The following is a 15,579-nucleotide window of genomic DNA, read 5'->3' on the forward strand; positions in this document are numbered from 1 at the left end:
GAACCTCGGCCACGAGGGGGAGATGCAACCCGGGGAGGGGGTGCAGAGCAGCAGCGAGGTAGCCCTGGGGCCTGAGGAGAGGCCGCGTGTCCCGGCCGCATGTCCTGGCCTCATTTCTCAAGCGCCCACACGTGTGTGTTGGAAGGCGCCGTGCCCGCTGCAGCGAGTGGTGTGGCCAGGCCCGCCGTCTCCGCGGGTCGTCTTTCCCCCTCCTCACCCCCCGAGCACCGGGAGGCCCTGCACCGTCTCACATCCGCCGCCCCCGCAGACGCCCAACACGTTCGCTGTGTGCACGGAGCACCGCGGCATCCTGCTGCAAGCCAACAGCGACAAGGACATGCACGACTGGCTCTACGCCTTCAACCCGCTCCTGGCCGGGACCATACGGTACGCGGCTCCGTCCGCACAGCCCGCCTTGCTCTGGTTGGGGTGAGGGGGGACGTTCTGAGGACGTTAGGCTGCTTTTGCGGTTGCTGCCGCTGGTGACGTGTGAATCCCCGAGACGTTCAAGGCGTATGTCCTCCCGGGAGGGGGCGGTTATGCAGCTAAAAACACGACACACGGTCAGACTTGGGGACGGCCGGCCCTGGGGGGCGGGAGCCCCGCCTGCCTCTGCGACCTCTGCAAGGGGCGTCACGCGGACAGCACCGGGTCTCCGGTGATGAGGGCAGCAGAGACGGCGTCCGCGACCGCTGCTTATCTCCCCACCCCTGCAGGTCCAAGCTCTCCAGAAGGCGGTCTGCCCAGATGAGGGTGTGAGCCGGAGCCCTCCCGCCACAGCCAGCAGGCCGGCCCCCCCCCAGCCCTCATCACCACCCGTCATGTCACGCGCCCAGCCTGCCCCCACCAGCCAGCCAGCGAGTCCCCTCTTGGGGGACAACGCGCCGGGCCCCGCGAGCGCCACCTCTGGCCCGGGGACCTGCGCCACACGACCTGTCCTGCTCCCAGCAGAGGCTGCGTCTGTTCTTTATTCTTTCTGAGCGAGCCCTGGGTGGGAAGAGCTGGGAGGTGCTGGAAAGGCCAGAGGGCACAAGTCACAGGGGCATCGCTGCCGTTCTAATATTTTTTTAAGCATAGACAGACTTATAATTAATATACATTAGTTCGTGACACTGGAACAGTCCACCCAGAAATTAACTCTAAGACTGTGTTCTATTTATAAGTATTTATTTCTAATGCCTTCACCTAGACCTGTAGGATTCTGATGGACCCTGTCCCTTGCTTGATCCCATTCACATCCCCCAAGGCTCGTAGGGACGACCACGGCGAAGGCCGGGCACCTCCTGGTTGGCACCACGGGGGCTGCACGGGGGCAGGCCCTCATCCCGGGGTGTGCGTGTGTGAGCGTCAGGGGACCCGGTGCCCGGAGTCCGAGCCGCCCGCGTGCCATCTGCAAGCCTCCCCTCACGGCGGCCACTGAGCCGGGCAGTGCGGCAGCTTCTCCGTGGAAGCGTGTGCAGCCGGGGGAGGCCAGGCGGACGGGCTCCGGGGCCGGGGGGCTCTCCCGGCAGGGCCGGCAGGGTGCAGGCGGCTGGGGTTAGAGGCTGTCCAGGCGGCGAGGGCTTGTGGAGCAGCTTCTCCAGCTGCTGCGAGAAATGGGGTGAGCTCGGGGTGGTTGCTGGGGAGAAAGCACGGGACTTCCCACCTCCGCCCCAAGAGAAGAGTTTCCGGGGGGCCCAGTGAGAACATTCCAGGGGTCAGATGAGGGCAGCTGGCGGTGGGGTCGTGGTCGGCAGGGAGGCCTTCCTGTCCTGCAGCGAGGGTGTCACCTTGTGCTGTTCTTACAACGTCCACTCTGTTCTCTCTGCAGACTCCAGGCCTAAGGGCCAGCCCAGGATCCGCCCCAGGCCCGGGCCCGAGACCCGTCGGAGAAGCCACGGGGCCTGGGGGGGACCAGGGCCTGTTCCACACCCAGGGGCACACGTGGGCTCATTTCTCAGTCAAGGGTACACAGCAAGCAAACCCCAAACCCCAAACCCCCCTCCCCGCCCCGGCCCACCGAGAGCGGATTTCAGAGTCCGAGCGTGCCAGGCCCAGGTTCCCGGGCCTTCCGCGGGCTTTGCCGGACCTGCAGGGCGCCATTCGCTGACCCTCACCTTCCCCTCAGTTTGGATTGCCCCGTCCCACCCCAGCCAATGGTCCCACTCCCCACCCCCAGCCTGAGCTGTCCCCCACGGCACCGACGCAACATGCGGACCTTGTCCCGATTCTACGCATGAGGCCAGAAGCGTGTGTTTCCTCCAGAGGCTGAGGGCTCGGCTCCCACACTGGGCGAGGAGGTTCCCGTCTGAGGCTGACCGTGGGGGGCCTCCTAGAGGCCCCTTTAGCTCCGCCTCGGGCGTGGGGCCAGGCTGATGGGCTCGCCAGTCCGAGCAGCCCTGGCAGCGGTGTCTGGGCCACCAGCCGCACCAGCCCGGCGGGGCGCTAGACGGAGGTGCCTTCCCCACACCTGGCCTTGGGCAGCACATCCGTGGCCACTAGAGCCCACCGCTGCGCTCCCCGCCGGGACTTGGAAGGCCCCGTGGGGGCAGTAGCTCCATCACTAAGAACCACGTCGTGGGAGGCCACATCCGCGAAGCACAGGCCCGGTGGCTTCCGTGGAGACCGTCACGTCCCGGGCTGACCCAGAAACCGGACGTCCCTAGGCCGAGACGCGGAGAGCAGGGGTGCGGCTCTGTCCACACCAAGCACTTACACTGGCTTCTCTGATGGGCTGGAGGGCAGGGAGGAGGAGCAGGAGGGAGGGAGCGTGCCAAGATGATGTGGTTCCCAGGAGCCCCCGCCCGCCGCAGGGAGACCGGGGTGCGGGCCCACCCAGGCCGCAGCCCACTCAGGCCAGCCAGCCTGCAGCCGGGGCCTCGGGGGGTCTAGGCCCTCGCACCCGGGGCGCAGGTGTCTGAGGCCAGCCAACCTGCAGGGCACCTGCCTCGTGGGGCGGGCGAAGGAAGAGGGTCCCCCGAGGGTTCCTGGGAATCACCCTGACTTCGGGAGCCTCCACGGCCATGGAGGTGCGCCGACGACTGCGTCATTTTGGCCTGGGGCCGCTTGGCAGTTGACCAGGAGCCAGGTGTGGGCCACACGGACGCCCGGCCCCGTCGTCACCACCAGACCCTCGGAGCTCCTGGGGAGAGAACTCGAAGTCCGGAAACCTGGTCTCCTCACGTCTGCCCTGCCGGAAGCCACCCGCGTGTCACGTTAGTGGGGACAGGCGTCTAACAAACCGGGACGCGGTCACGTGTGTGACCCGGGGGCCCCCGAGGGGCTGCCCGTCGTGCGGTGCAGAGAGGAAAGTCGGACCTGGCTATTTCCCACTACCTTGGGGGGTGGGGGGGATCCAGAAAGCCACCTCGGGGAGGTTTTTTGTTTTAACGCCGATGCCGCTCGTTTTGGTTTAAGGGACAGCCGTCCTCGCCCAGAGAGGGGTGAGCTGCTGCCGCGGGCCCAGGAAGGGGTGCGGGGCTCCGAGGCTCCAGGCTGGCGCCCGGGGCGAGGGTTGGGGTGCCCCTACCTTCCAAGGCCGCCCCGTTCTGAGTCCACTCCCACGGTGCCCATGTTTCCGTCGCACACACACGCACACGCACATACACACACACACCCCGGGGTGGCTGCGGCGAGGTGCCCTCCCCTTCAGTCCTGGTCCCGACCCCGTGCCTGTGGGCGGGGTTGGTGAAGCCCCCGGGGAGGGCCCCCAAATGTCGCAGGTGTACGGGTGCGAGCGGGGGCGCGGTGCCGGCCCCCGTCAGCTCCCTGCAGTGTGGGACCCCGGAAGGCGCCCTCCTTTCCCCCGGGGCCAGGGCAAGCATTCCCCCGGGGATCAGCGGAGGCTGTGGCTTCTCCCAGGGCCTGTGCTTCGTGCAGCTATAGCCGTCCCCGAGTTCCTCCGTGGCTTGTACATATGTGGTTGTGTGGCACCCCCGGCCCCTGCACCGTAACCGCCATCCCGACGTAACGACTCTAGTTCCCTGACGTCCTAAACCTGAGTGTTAGGCTCTAGGCTCTGTACTGTGTGTGCACTAAGATCCTGTCCAGTTAAGAAATAAATGTGGCTCCTTATGCAACACCAGACCTGCGGGCCTCCACTGTGGCTTTATTGTCGTGCTAAGTCCGGGTGGCGCGGCCAGAGACCGGGGGTGGGGGGGCGGCCGTGCACCCCGGGAGCGCCCACCTGCTTCCCTCGGGCTCGCCAGGCGGCCGCACGCTTTTCCGTACGGTCACGTTTGCCTCTGGCCAAAACCACACGGAGATCCCAAGAACAACTACAGCCCAGTGTCCTTCAACAACATCGAAGATGAATATTTTCAGTTACATTTTACCAGGACGCCTGGAGGGCTCAGGGGTGGATCATTGGCCTTCGGCCCAGGGCGTGACCTGGTGTCCCGGGATCGAGTCCCACATCGGGCTCCCCGCAGGGAGCCTGCTTCTCCCTTTGCCTGGGTCTCTGCCTCTCTCTGTGTCTCTCATGAATAAATAAATAAAATCTTAAAAATAAAATAAAATGTATATACTGAAAATATAAAACATTGATGGGAGAAACCGGTCATTGGACGTAGACGTTACGTAATGAATCAAGGGTGTTCGCTGTACCCTCGGGTTAGCAATGAAAGTCCATGAGGAATTTTCGCCAATGAGCTAACAGAAAAGACCAACGGGGCAATAAAAACATACCGGGTCAATCAAAAAGCATGAAAATGGGGGATCCCTGGGTGGCGCAGCAGTTCGGCGCCTGCCTTTGGCCCAGGGCGCGATCCTGGAGACCCGGGATCGAATCCCACATCGGGCTCCCGGTGCATGGAGCCTGCTTCTCCCTCTGCCTATGTCTCTGCCTCTCTCTCTCTCTCTGTGACTATCATAAATAAATAATAAGAAAAAAAAATTAAAAAAAAAAAGCATGAAAATGAAAGGTAAGAGGGAAAAGAGCAGTTGGGCAAAAAAAGAAAGCAAATGCTAAGACGATAGGTGTCTGTGCAAATGGGCCCTTCGTGCCACCTGCTGGCAATGGGCGGGTCCTGCTCCGTGGGGGAGACGCCAGTGGCCCCGGCAAGGGGAGGCGGTGGGTGAGCGACCCTGGCTGGGAGCCCGTCGCGGCTGCATCACGGCCCCACGGCACGCGGTTATTTTCCACGAGAAAACGGAGGCAGGACGGGCTCCGCTTCTGGAGGAGGGGAGGGCGCCGGCGGCTGCAGCATCCCCCCCCGGCAGGCTTGTGGGTTTGGGGTGACCCCAGATCCACCTGTGTGTGACCTGAGCGAAGTCGTCTTGCTCTCGGGGCACGTGTGTTTAGCTGAGAAGCTGTTGGGTGGCTGTTCCCGACATCTGTCGTCTGCAGTCGCAACCGTGGACCCGGGCGTCAGCCCTGCGGGGCCAGGCGACTCCTGGCGGTGGTCAAAGCGGCCGACAGACACCGCTTCCCGCCAGCACAGCCGCTCCGTCCCCACCCCTCCCCGGCGGGCTCGGCCGCTGCGGACCTGGGCTTCGGGCCCCGGGAATCCGCCCCCGCTGGCCAGGCTGCCGGTGCCTGGACCCGCTCCCGGCAAGGGACGCCTCCGCTCCGGTGGCCTTCTGTTCCGTCCTCCGCCCTCGCCTGGAACATCGTGCGACCGATCAGCTGGAGAATGTCACCTATCGGCTTTTAAGAGACATCGTCCTGGAGCAGCCCGGGGGGCTCAGCAGTTTAGCACCGCCTTCAGCCCAGGGCGTGATCCCGGAGACCCAGGATGGAGTCCCACATCGGGCTCCCAGCATGGAGCCTGCTCCTCCCTCTGCCTGTGTCTCTGCCTCTCTCTCTCTCTCTGTTTCTCATGAACAAATAAATAAAATCTTTAAAAAGCAAAAAAAGAAAAAGAGACATCGTCCTGCGAGCTCTTGGCTTGGGAACTGTTCCTACTATAAATGACAACTCCCCGGTGGGCCTGTGTTAAATAAACTATTGGCAAAGATAAGTAGCAGTTTCTGAGTATGATTTGCCCCAAATAAAACATCCGGAAGGTGGCAAACTTTATGCAAAAAAACCTCAGTTCTTCAACAGATAAACCGTTATGATGAGCGCATGAAGCTCTCACCAGGCGGGACGTGTGCTGTTGGCGAAAGGGCCGACGAATACCTCGGTGGAGCAGAACAAATCCACGCAGAGTCCACGGTTGTTGCCAAAGGAGCAACAGCAACTCGATAGGGAGAAAATAGTGTTTTGTTGTGTTTTACGATTTTTTTTACTCATTTGGCAGTGAGGTTAAGAGACAGAGAGAGAGAGCATGCACACAAGCAGGGGTAGCACAGGGAGAAGGGGGAGCCGACTTCCCACCCTGCAGGGAGCCCCATGTGGGGCTTGATCCCAGGACCCCGAGATGTCGACCGGTGCCCAAGGCAGATGCTTCACGGCTGAGCCCCTCAGGCGCCCCCGGGACGGTCTTTCCAACAACGGTGCCGCAGCCCGGGACGCCCACGTGCAAGAAGCCAACACGACACCCACCGTCCGCCTTTCACAGACGCTGAGCCCTTAAGTCGAAATTGATTTTAGACCCAGACGTGAGGCACAAGACCGTAAAGCTTTTAGAAACACTTATCAAAAGACATCATCAGGGAAACGGAATCGGGTGAAAACATGTGAAACAATAATAGGACCGGGGACTTGGCTCCAGGGCGCCCACGGAATCCACGAGGAATCACTAGGACCTGGACAAGCACACACGGCCCAGTAAAATGCCGAGGGCCGAGCGCAGCGCGCCACGAGCTCCTGCCCGGCCGTCTGTCGCCGGAGGACGCAGGGGCCGCCGCACCGGGTCAGCACGGGGCGCGCCTTGGGGACAGATGCGACCCGGCCTCATAAAGCTGAGCAGGCCCCTGCCCTACGCTCTGCGCATGGGGTCCTCTGTGCTGAGCCTCTGTCCTGCGTGCTCTGCTCTGGCAGCTTCCTGCGTGACAGCCCCACGCCCAGGACACCTGCGCTCACCCCCTCGGGAGGGCGAAGGCACAGGCTTGGCTCGCCCACCAGCCGGCCTCCGCTCAGTGGGTAGGACCATGGGCGCCCACAGCCCCACGCGAGGCCGCCCGGCTCAGCCGTGTGCAGTCATCGGAGGCCTGGCACCTGTCGCCGGTGGGGCCTGCAGAGGACCTGGCACCTGTCACCCGGCAGGGTCTGCGGGGGGCCTGGCACCTGTCACCCGGCAGGGTCTGCGGGGGGCCTGGCACCTGTCGCAGGTGGGGTCGCGGGGGGCCTGGCACCTGTCGCTGCGGGGGACTTCGCTCCAAGGCTGCCCTGCTTCCTTTTAGCTTCAGCTGAACGTTAAGAACTGTGTGTAAATGCAGCCAATGCCCGCGGTCCTGGGCGCGAGGGGCGGGCCCACGGGGGAGGGGGGGGTGGGGGCCTCGAGGAGGACGCGCCCTGCCCCCCACACCACGCCTCGGCTCCCGGGGGCGGGACGGTTGTCCGCGGGGGGTGGGGGGGGCAGCAGGGGCTCTCCCGGCGGGTTCACTCTTCCTCACCCCTGTGCCCCCCCCCCCCCCCGCGCCTTCCCCGCCGCTGGGAAAGTGCCGGACTCGCGTCATCCACTGAGACAAGCGCAGGCGGCTGCTGTGCTGCGCCCCGACCCTCCCTCCGGGTCCCCTGGTCCCCTGCGCCTCAGTCTCCCCATCCGCGCAATGGGAGGTTGGCAGGGGGAGCCTTGGGGCTGCAACACTGCAAAGGGACCCTGGGGAGCAGCGGCCAAGGGCACAGGCGCGCCCCGCCCTCCGCACCCTCCGGCACCCCGCGGGAGGGCGGCTTCTCCTGGACCCTCGGGCGGCCCTCGGGCCTCCGGGGAAACGTGACCGCGGGGCGGGGCGGGGCGGGGCGGGGCGGGGCGGGGGCGCTCCCGGGCGCCTCCTCCGCTGACGTCACGCTCAGCCCCTCCCGCTGCGCTCCGCCAACTCCTTGGTGGGAAACAAAGGGTTTTGATGGGTTTGATGGGCGGTCCCGCCTCCCCGCGGGGGCAGGGGCGCAGCGGGGGGGGGGGGGGGGGAGGGGGGAGGGGTGCGGGGGGGGAAGGGGTGCGGGGGGACGTCAGGGCAGCTGCGGCGGGCGGGGGGGGGGGGAGGAGGGGCTTATGCGGAGACCCCGCCTCCGTGGCTCTGCCCCCCACCGCCCCCGGTGCCCCCGCCCCGGGGCCTCCCGCCCCCCTGCGTCCAGGAGGCCTCAGCCCCGCCTTCCCCAGCGGCCCCTGCCCTGCCCTCCTGGGGCGCCCCGCCCAGCCTCACCCCGCCCCCCAGGCCCCGCCCCCAAGCCCCGCCCAGCCTCACCCCGCCCCCAGGCCCCGCCCAGCCTCTCCCCGCCCCCCAGGCCCCGCCCCCAGGCCCCGCCCAGCCTCTCCCCGCCCCCGGGCCCCGCCCAGCCTGGCAGACCCCTCCCCCCCAGCTCAGGAGCCTCTGCTTGCTCCTCCGCGGTCCCCACCCCCACCCCGCCCAGAATGACCCCTCCACCCCGACCGAGAGTCCAGCCGCCCTAGGGGACCCAGTGCAGCGGCGGGATGTCCCCTGTCCCCTGCGGGGCGCTCCTCCTCCATGGCCTCCTGGGGGGACCGGGTGCGCCCGCGACCTCCAGGCCTGAGTCCCTGAGACCTGGCCGGTGTCCGGACACTGTCCCAATCTCCCCCGCGTGTCTGGACTCGGGAGCCCGCCCTGCGGGGTGCGGGGCAGGGGGGCTGGTCACAGGGCCGCGGGCCGCGGAGGGAGGAGGGCCGGGGGCTGCTCTTGCAAGGTCCTCGAGTCTGCCCATCGGTAGGAGGCACCTGAACTCAGCCAGCGCTGTCCTAGGGATGCGTTTTATTTGTCTACACTGCTAGGTGTGGCGGGCGGGTTTCTGCAGGTGCAGCGTCTTGAGGCACCCAGAGCAGTCAGGCTGGAGCATCCTCCCTCCCTCCCTCCCTCCTGCTGGAGGACCCGCCCCAGGGGACCTGGTGACAGGCGGGCCACAGCGCAGGTGCAGGCAGCCGCCCGGCTGGGCCCACGGAGCCAAGAGCGCGGGGCGTGAGTCACCAGCTGCAGTGGAGGCTTTGAAGCCACGGGCAGTGTCTACACCCACGGCTACCGGGCGGGGCAGGGGCTGGCGTGTGTCACGGCGGGGAGGACGCCGGACCGCGGGCCGCAGCAGGTGGGTGGAGGCCAGGGCACAGGTGTGGCATTGGCAGGGGCAGCCGCCCAGGTGCGCACTCCCACGGCTTGGCCTTGGGGTGGGGGCTGGCCACGCCTCGTCAGCTCGGGTCCCCTGCTCCGCCCTGCTCCGCGCGGCCCCCAGACTGATGGCCGGCCTGAACGTGTCCCTGTCCTTCTTCTTCGCCACCTTCGCCCTGTGCCAGGTGGCCCGGAGGGCGTCCAAGGCCCTGCTCCCCGCGGGCGCCTACGCCAGCTTCGCGCGGGAGGCGGTGGGCGCGGCCCAGCTGGGGGCCTGCTGCCTGGAGCTGCGGATGTTGGCGGAGCTGGGCCCCTGGGCGGGGGGCTTCGGCCGCGACGTGCTGCTGACCCTCGTCTTCCTCCTCTTCCTGGCCCACGGGGCGACCTGCGACGGGGCCTGGGCCAACCCCACCGTGTCTCTGCAGGAGCTCCTCCTGGCCCAGGCCTCTCTGCCCGGCGCGCTGCTGCAGCTGGCGGCCCAGGGGCTGGGCGTGCAGGCGGCCTGCGCCCTCACGCGGCTCTGCTGGGCCTGGGAGCTCAGTGACCTGCACCTGCTCCAGAGCCTCATGGACGCTCACTGCAGCTCCGCCCTGCGCACCTCCGTGCCCCACGGCGCGCTGGTGGAAGCTGCCTGCGCCTTCGCCTTCCACCTGACCCTCCTCCGCTTCCGGAACAGTCTTCCTGTCTACAGGGTGCCCGCCGTGGCCCTGCTGGTCACCGTCATGGCCTACGCAGGTGAGACCTGTGTAGGTGCCCACGGGGCCGCCCTGCCCACCTGCAGCCGTGGGACACGCAGGAGAGGCTGCCGGCCGAGGGGGCACCACCAGCCCCCAGAGACCGCGGGTGGCCAGGTGGTGGCCCGCTGCCCTGGACACAACCCCCATCTCCCATCATCCTCCCCCCATGTCCCATCCCCCATGCCCCACCCCCGACCCCACCCCTCATCCCCCATCTGTCATCCTCCCCCCACCCCCCTTCCCCCATGCCCCATGCCCCATCCCCCATCCTCCATGCCTGTGTCCTGGCCCCTGGGCCTCCAGACCGAGCTCCTGGGGTCCCTCAGCCCCGCGGAAGCTGCCCTCCCCACCTCGGGGGAGAAGCTGAGAGCCGAGGCCAGCGGCAGCCGTGCAGACTGCTGAGCTCCCCGGCAGCTGTCCCTGGCCGTGGGGACGGAGCTGGGCCACACCTCCGGGGTGCCAGGCTGGGGCTGCTGATAAACCCCCAGGGGCCCCGCCATCCTTCTCTGTGGGACTGGCTCCCCTGGAGCGTTCTCCCGCCGTGGACGCCTGCCCCCCCCCCCCCCCGGGGCACTGTGTGCTGGTGGGACAGGACGCCGGAGTGGGCTCTCCGGGCGGGATGGGGTGCAGGTCATGCCGCGGGCGCCTCACGCCTGCTCAGGGCACTAGGGCCACAACCACGACCAGCTCTCCCGAGTCTACGTCCGGGGCGGCGAGGCCCAGTGGGGACAGGACCAGACACTTCGTGCCCCGAGAGGCGCCACTAGAGCCCGAGTACAGGTGGGGAAGCTGAGGCACGGGTGAGCAGAGACTCGCCGGGAGAGGGCGCTGGGTCCAGAGCGCCCGGGCTGCGGCCCCGGGGACGGGGAGCTCCTGCTTCAGCCCCGCAGCGTCCAGGACGCGGCCGAGAGCCTGGTCTCCCCCACAGCTTCGGCCCTAGACGGTGCCGCTCGGCGCTGTGGGCGCTGGCGCTCTCCCGGGTCTCTCCAGGCCGCCCGGCCCCTCCCTCTCTTTTCTCACTGCCCTCAGCCCTCCCCGGTGCCCGTCTCTTTCTCTCCACATCTCTGTCTCTGTCTCCCCATCTCTGTCTGTTTCCCCATCTCTGTCTTCCTCCCAATCTCACTGTCTCTCCCTCTGTCTCCCCATTTCCGTCTCCCTGTCCCTGTCTCCCTCCCCGTCTCTGTCTCTGTCTCTGCCCCCCTTTCTCCCAAGGACAACCTCCCCCGGGGGGCCATGGGGATCAGGGGCCATGGGGATCAGGGGTGGGGGACATAGGTCACTGGGCCAAGCGCCCGGGACGGCAGTGGAGGCTCCGGGAGAGACTCTGGTGGCGGCTGCTCCTAGATGCGGGCGCTGGGCCTTGGCTGCGGGGCCTCCAGCCGCGTCCCACGGGCCCCGGGGTCAGGGGGCGGCCCCCCACAAGCACTGTGCGCTTCCTCCCACAGCTGGGCCTCTCACGTCCGCCTTCTTCAACCCCACACTGGCCACCTGGGTCACCTTCCGCTGCTCGGGCCACACGGTGCTGGAGTACGCGCAGGTGTACTGGCTAGGGCCCCTCGCAGGTGAGGCCGGAGGGCCCTTGGGCGTCCAGCGCTGCTGGCGACAGGCTGGGTGTGGGGTCCCTGGGCTCCTCCCTCCGTTTCTGGGCAGCTGAGGGGGACGGGGCTCCCGCTAGGCCATCGGGGGCGGGGCCGTGGGGCACCCACTGGCGGGGCCGTGGTCCCGGAGGGGCTGGCACGGGGAACGAGGGGCAGCCGGGATCGCGTCCTCACAGACCCTGAGCCGGATGCCCGCGGCGGAGAGGACTGGAGCCTGGCCAGGCCCCTCGGGCCCGGGGTCTTCCGGCACCTGGCCTGGGCCCCACCTCACTCTCCGTGCCCTATCAGGCGGTACGTGGGGTCCGGGGAGCTCTGGAAGCTTCCTCCACTTGTCTGCAGGGAGCACGGCCCCAGCCTCCCCAGCGGCCCCCGCGGCCGGCGGCCCCCAGAACGAGAAGGCCCATGGTCGGGACTTTCCGTCCCTTGGCCCCGTCCTTCGGCCCCACCCCTCGGCCCCATCCCTCGGCCCCATCCCTCGGCCCCGTCCCTCGGCCCCGTCCCGGGGGCGTAGCAGTCCCGTCGCGGCCCACGTCCCGGAGGCGGCCAGCGCTGCCTTGCCCACCGGGCTTCTCTAACGGCTTGCAGAGCCGCTTGGCCGGTTAGAGGCCCTCGGTCTCCACCCTCCCCGCCTCCGCCCCGCACACCTCCTCGCCCTCCCTGTGGGCCCCGTGGGTGAGAGCCCGGGGTGGGGGGGCTCCACGGGGCTCCGAGGTTACAGCTCTGTGGGCCTGGGCCGCCTTCTCGGGTCCCCACTCCGTCCCGTGCCCCAGGTTGGCCCCGTCCCTCCTGCTCAGTGTTCCCGTGGGGTTCCAACCGCAGCGTCCGTGGCCCGAGGGGCGGGAGGGCTCAGGGATGCCCCCACCCTGCCCCCACTCCCTGCTGGGTTGCAGTCCCTCTGCCTGTCGGGGTTACCCTGCCTCTCGGGGAGGGTCCCGAGAAGAGCCCCGGCTGGGATATAAGACCTTGGTGTCCTGGCTCCCACCTGCTGGGCGGCCTGTGGGGCCATGAATTCAGGTCTGGAGGGGAGGCCCGGTCCTGGGGGGAGGCCCCCCGGCCCCTGCACTGGTCTCCCAGGCTCCGTAGCCGCACCCACACCCCAGGGGCCTGCAGCCCCTCGCACCTGGTGCAGGTGAGCACGCAGGACTGCGGGTGTCGGGCCACGCGCCCCCAGCCGGGTCCCCCTGACTTCCTGGCCTCTGGTGGAGGCTGTCGGGCTGGGCCTCCCTTGGCTTGTGGCCGCTCCTCTGCAGTCTTTGCCTGCCCTCCGGTGGCCACTGCTGTGAGTCTGTCCCCTCTGCTCCTCCTCCTCGAGGGACGCCAGCCACCCTGGAGTTAGGCCCACCCTTCCCCACAGTGACCTCCTCAGCTTGACGACCTACGTACACAAAGATCTTATCTCAAATAAGGTCACGTTGTGAGATTCTGGGAAAGACGCGAGTGCGAGGGGTCACCATTCAACTCAGTACGGCCTCTGCCTCCGTAACTGCTGTTGTGGTGCCCAGAGCCACTAGCGTTCCCGTGGGGACTGGATGGGTGGGGAGGCTGGGGGTCCGCACCCCGTGTGCACGGGCCCGCTCTGCCCCTGTTCAGGGAGGGCCCCCACCCCCTGGGTGCTCTTGTGGCCCCGGGTCCACACGCCCTGTCTGTCTCCTGCCAGGGTTGGGGTGGGGACCGCCAGGCTGTTTCCATAGGATGGGGCACCCACAGAGCCAGGCACGCACAGGGATGGGGCTCCCACAGGGACGAGCTCCCACAGGGACGGGCTCCCACAGGGCCGGGGCTCAGGACGCGCAGCTCCTCGCACCGACTGCCCAGCCTCCTGCGGGCCGGCACCGGGTGCTCCCACCTGGGGGACCTGGCTGTGCCCTGCTGAACCTCGAGGGGTCGCGTCCAAGGGAGCAGGCTCTATCTAGCCTGGCCGTGCTGGCTGAGGCTCCTGCTCCCGGGTCCCACTGGCTCCTCGGTGTCATCTGTGGCAACGGTCTGTCCCCGCTGGTGGCCCGACCTTTGCCGGGTCTCCGTCAGTTTAGCGCAGCTGGGCCGGCGGGGTCTGGAGGGAGCCTGGGAACCAGGGCCCGGGGCCTGGCCTCGGCCTCCCGCTGTCTCCCCTTGGTCTCGCGTCCCTCGCTCACACCCAACCCGGCCTGCGCAGGTGACAGGTCCCTGTCAGGAGGCAGCCGGGGAGGAAGAGCCTAGCGGGGACACACGAGGCTGAGGGCGGGCCCGGGCCCCCGAGACAGCTGGGGGGGCGCGGGGTTCCTGCCGCTGGTCCCAGGCCTGAGGGGTTGACGCCTGGGAGGGACCAGGCAGGGCTCCTGGGGCTGGGCCTGCGGGGTCCCCGGGCCGCGTGGCCGGAGCCTGCTGGGCCCTGCGGTGTGACCCTGCTCCTCGCAGGCATGGTGCTGGCCGTCCTGCTGTACCACGGCCACCTTCCTCGCCTCTTCCGGAGGAACCTGCTGTACAGCCAGAGGAGCAAGTACCGAACCCCCAGAAGGAAGCCGGCCCCGGGGTCGAGAGCCACCCAGACCCCTGCAGAGGGGCACAGCGGCCGGGAGCCCGGAGCCGAGGGGGCCCAGACCCGCACCCCGCTCTCCCCCAAAACAAGTTGTCAATAAACCATATTCCTGAGACCCGCCTGTCTTCCTGGCCCGAGAGAGCTTTCCAGAAGGGCGGGCAGGGGTGAGCCCCGTGCAGTGGAGGCCCAGCAGAGGCTGCCCCGAGGCCCCTCTGTCTCCCCACGAGTGGGAGTTAGAATCAAAGGTAAGGCCCGGAGGAAAGGCAGGAGGTGCAGCGCCCGTCCCCGGGTGCTTGGAAGACCCGAGGGCACAGGTTTGCACCCTGGTGCCTGGCCGCCCGACGCACCCCGGAACCCACGGCCTCCTCACCCTGCCAGCTGCTGGAGCCGAGGCTGCACCCAGGGTCCCCGGCCCTCAGGGCGGCACCCCCGCAGGTCCTTGGAGCCTGGTAAACCACCGCTGCCATCAATGGGGTGACAGCCGAAGCCGGGGCTCCCCGCCAGGCTGGGGAGAGCCATCTCCTCCCCCGAGGACCAGACCTAATCTGGGAACCTGCACCCCAAAGCGAAAGCCCTCCCTGGCTTGGAGTCTCGGAGCCCCGGCCTGCAAGTGAGGCCGTCAGGGGCTCCAGCCCCAGGCTTCACCCTGGCCTCTGGCCGAGGGGGGCAAGAGACAGAAGACTGGGGTCCGGGTGACCCTTTCCCTCGTGTGGAGGCCGTGTCGTCCCCCCCCAGCTTCCCAGGGGATGGGAGAAAGCAGGACGCCCCACCCACTTCCTACGGCTGCCCCTTCACCCCCTGGAAAGCTGCCCCCCCCCCGACCCTGCAGTGAGCCTCCCCGTCCCTCCTTGGGGTGGCCGCCTGGCGGCTCCTGGACGGCCTGGTGGGGCTGCACGGAGGCTTCCAGAAGGAGGAGCCTGAGCACACAGGGGCGGCGCGGGGATGCGAGACCAACCGGCTCCCTTCGAAGGGGACTGTGCGGGCGGGGGGACGAAGCAGAGGTCGTAGCCCCAGGAAGGAGGGGAGGCTCCGCGGGGCGACCCCGGGCCGCACGCCAGCTGGCACGGCTGTCCCCACCGAGCATCCTCGCCGCCTCTGCCCAAGCACTTCGGGCCGGAAGCCTCTGGCGCTCGCACAGGAAACTGAACCGGTGAATTAGCATAAGACGAGCAAACGTGTGGACCTTGCAATAAAGCGCGTCAGCAAATTACCAGAATGTTCGGAGTGTGCGGTCTTCGTTTTGGAAAACTTCAACATGTAAGGTCATCGCCACGAGCTCAGGAGCAGACGTTCCTCCTAAGGAGCATTGGGTGCAAGAGGTGGAAGAGGACGCGACTTTCATATGAAGCTGTGATGAGCCGATTCCTAACAAGGAAGGCGACTTAAGGAATCTGGAAAAGCAGTTTAACACCGAGAATGCAAGAGTGGTTCAATAAATATACATGATTCACCTTATTAATCAAGAAATAAACTCATACAGTCCACTCCACGGATGCTTAAAAAGGCATCTGAGAAAGTGCAACATCCACTCCCCGTCCAAAAAAGAGCCGACGAAAAAAATACAAATAAAAAAATATAAATAAATAAA

The 15,579-nt window shown here is 67.3% G+C and overlaps 2 protein-coding genes across 31 annotated transcripts in view; both read left to right on the forward strand.

Moving 5' to 3' along the window:
- KIF1A (kinesin family member 1A) overlaps window positions 1-4,065 on the forward strand; it is an 88,140-nt gene extending 84,075 nt beyond the window's left edge. For all 30 annotated transcript variants that reach the window (XM_072718945.1, XM_072718947.1, XM_072718948.1 and 27 more), the window contains 2 exons: window positions 269-387; window positions 717-4,065. In XM_072718945.1, coding sequence (XP_072575046.1) covers window positions 269-387; window positions 717-759 — 162 coding nt within the window. In that variant the 3' untranslated portion in view covers window positions 760-4,065. The remainder of the gene's footprint in view (window positions 1-268; window positions 388-716) is intronic.
- A 5,073-nt stretch (window positions 4,066-9,138) lies between these two features.
- LOC112911245 (putative aquaporin-12B) lies at window positions 9,139-14,106 on the forward strand. The gene is made up of 3 exons (XM_025987701.2): window positions 9,139-9,876; window positions 11,324-11,440; window positions 13,871-14,106. Exons 1-3 carry the CDS (start codon window positions 9,270-9,272, stop codon window positions 14,089-14,091), a joined length of 945 nt encoding a protein of 314 aa, XP_025843486.2. The 5' UTR covers window positions 9,139-9,269; the 3' UTR covers window positions 14,092-14,106.
- The last annotated feature ends 1,473 nt before the right edge of the window (window positions 14,107-15,579 follow it).

This window comes from Vulpes vulpes, chromosome 9, assembly GCF_048418805.1.
Source record: "Vulpes vulpes isolate BD-2025 chromosome 9, VulVul3, whole genome shotgun sequence".
Taxonomy (NCBI): domain Eukaryota; kingdom Metazoa; phylum Chordata; class Mammalia; order Carnivora; family Canidae; genus Vulpes; species Vulpes vulpes.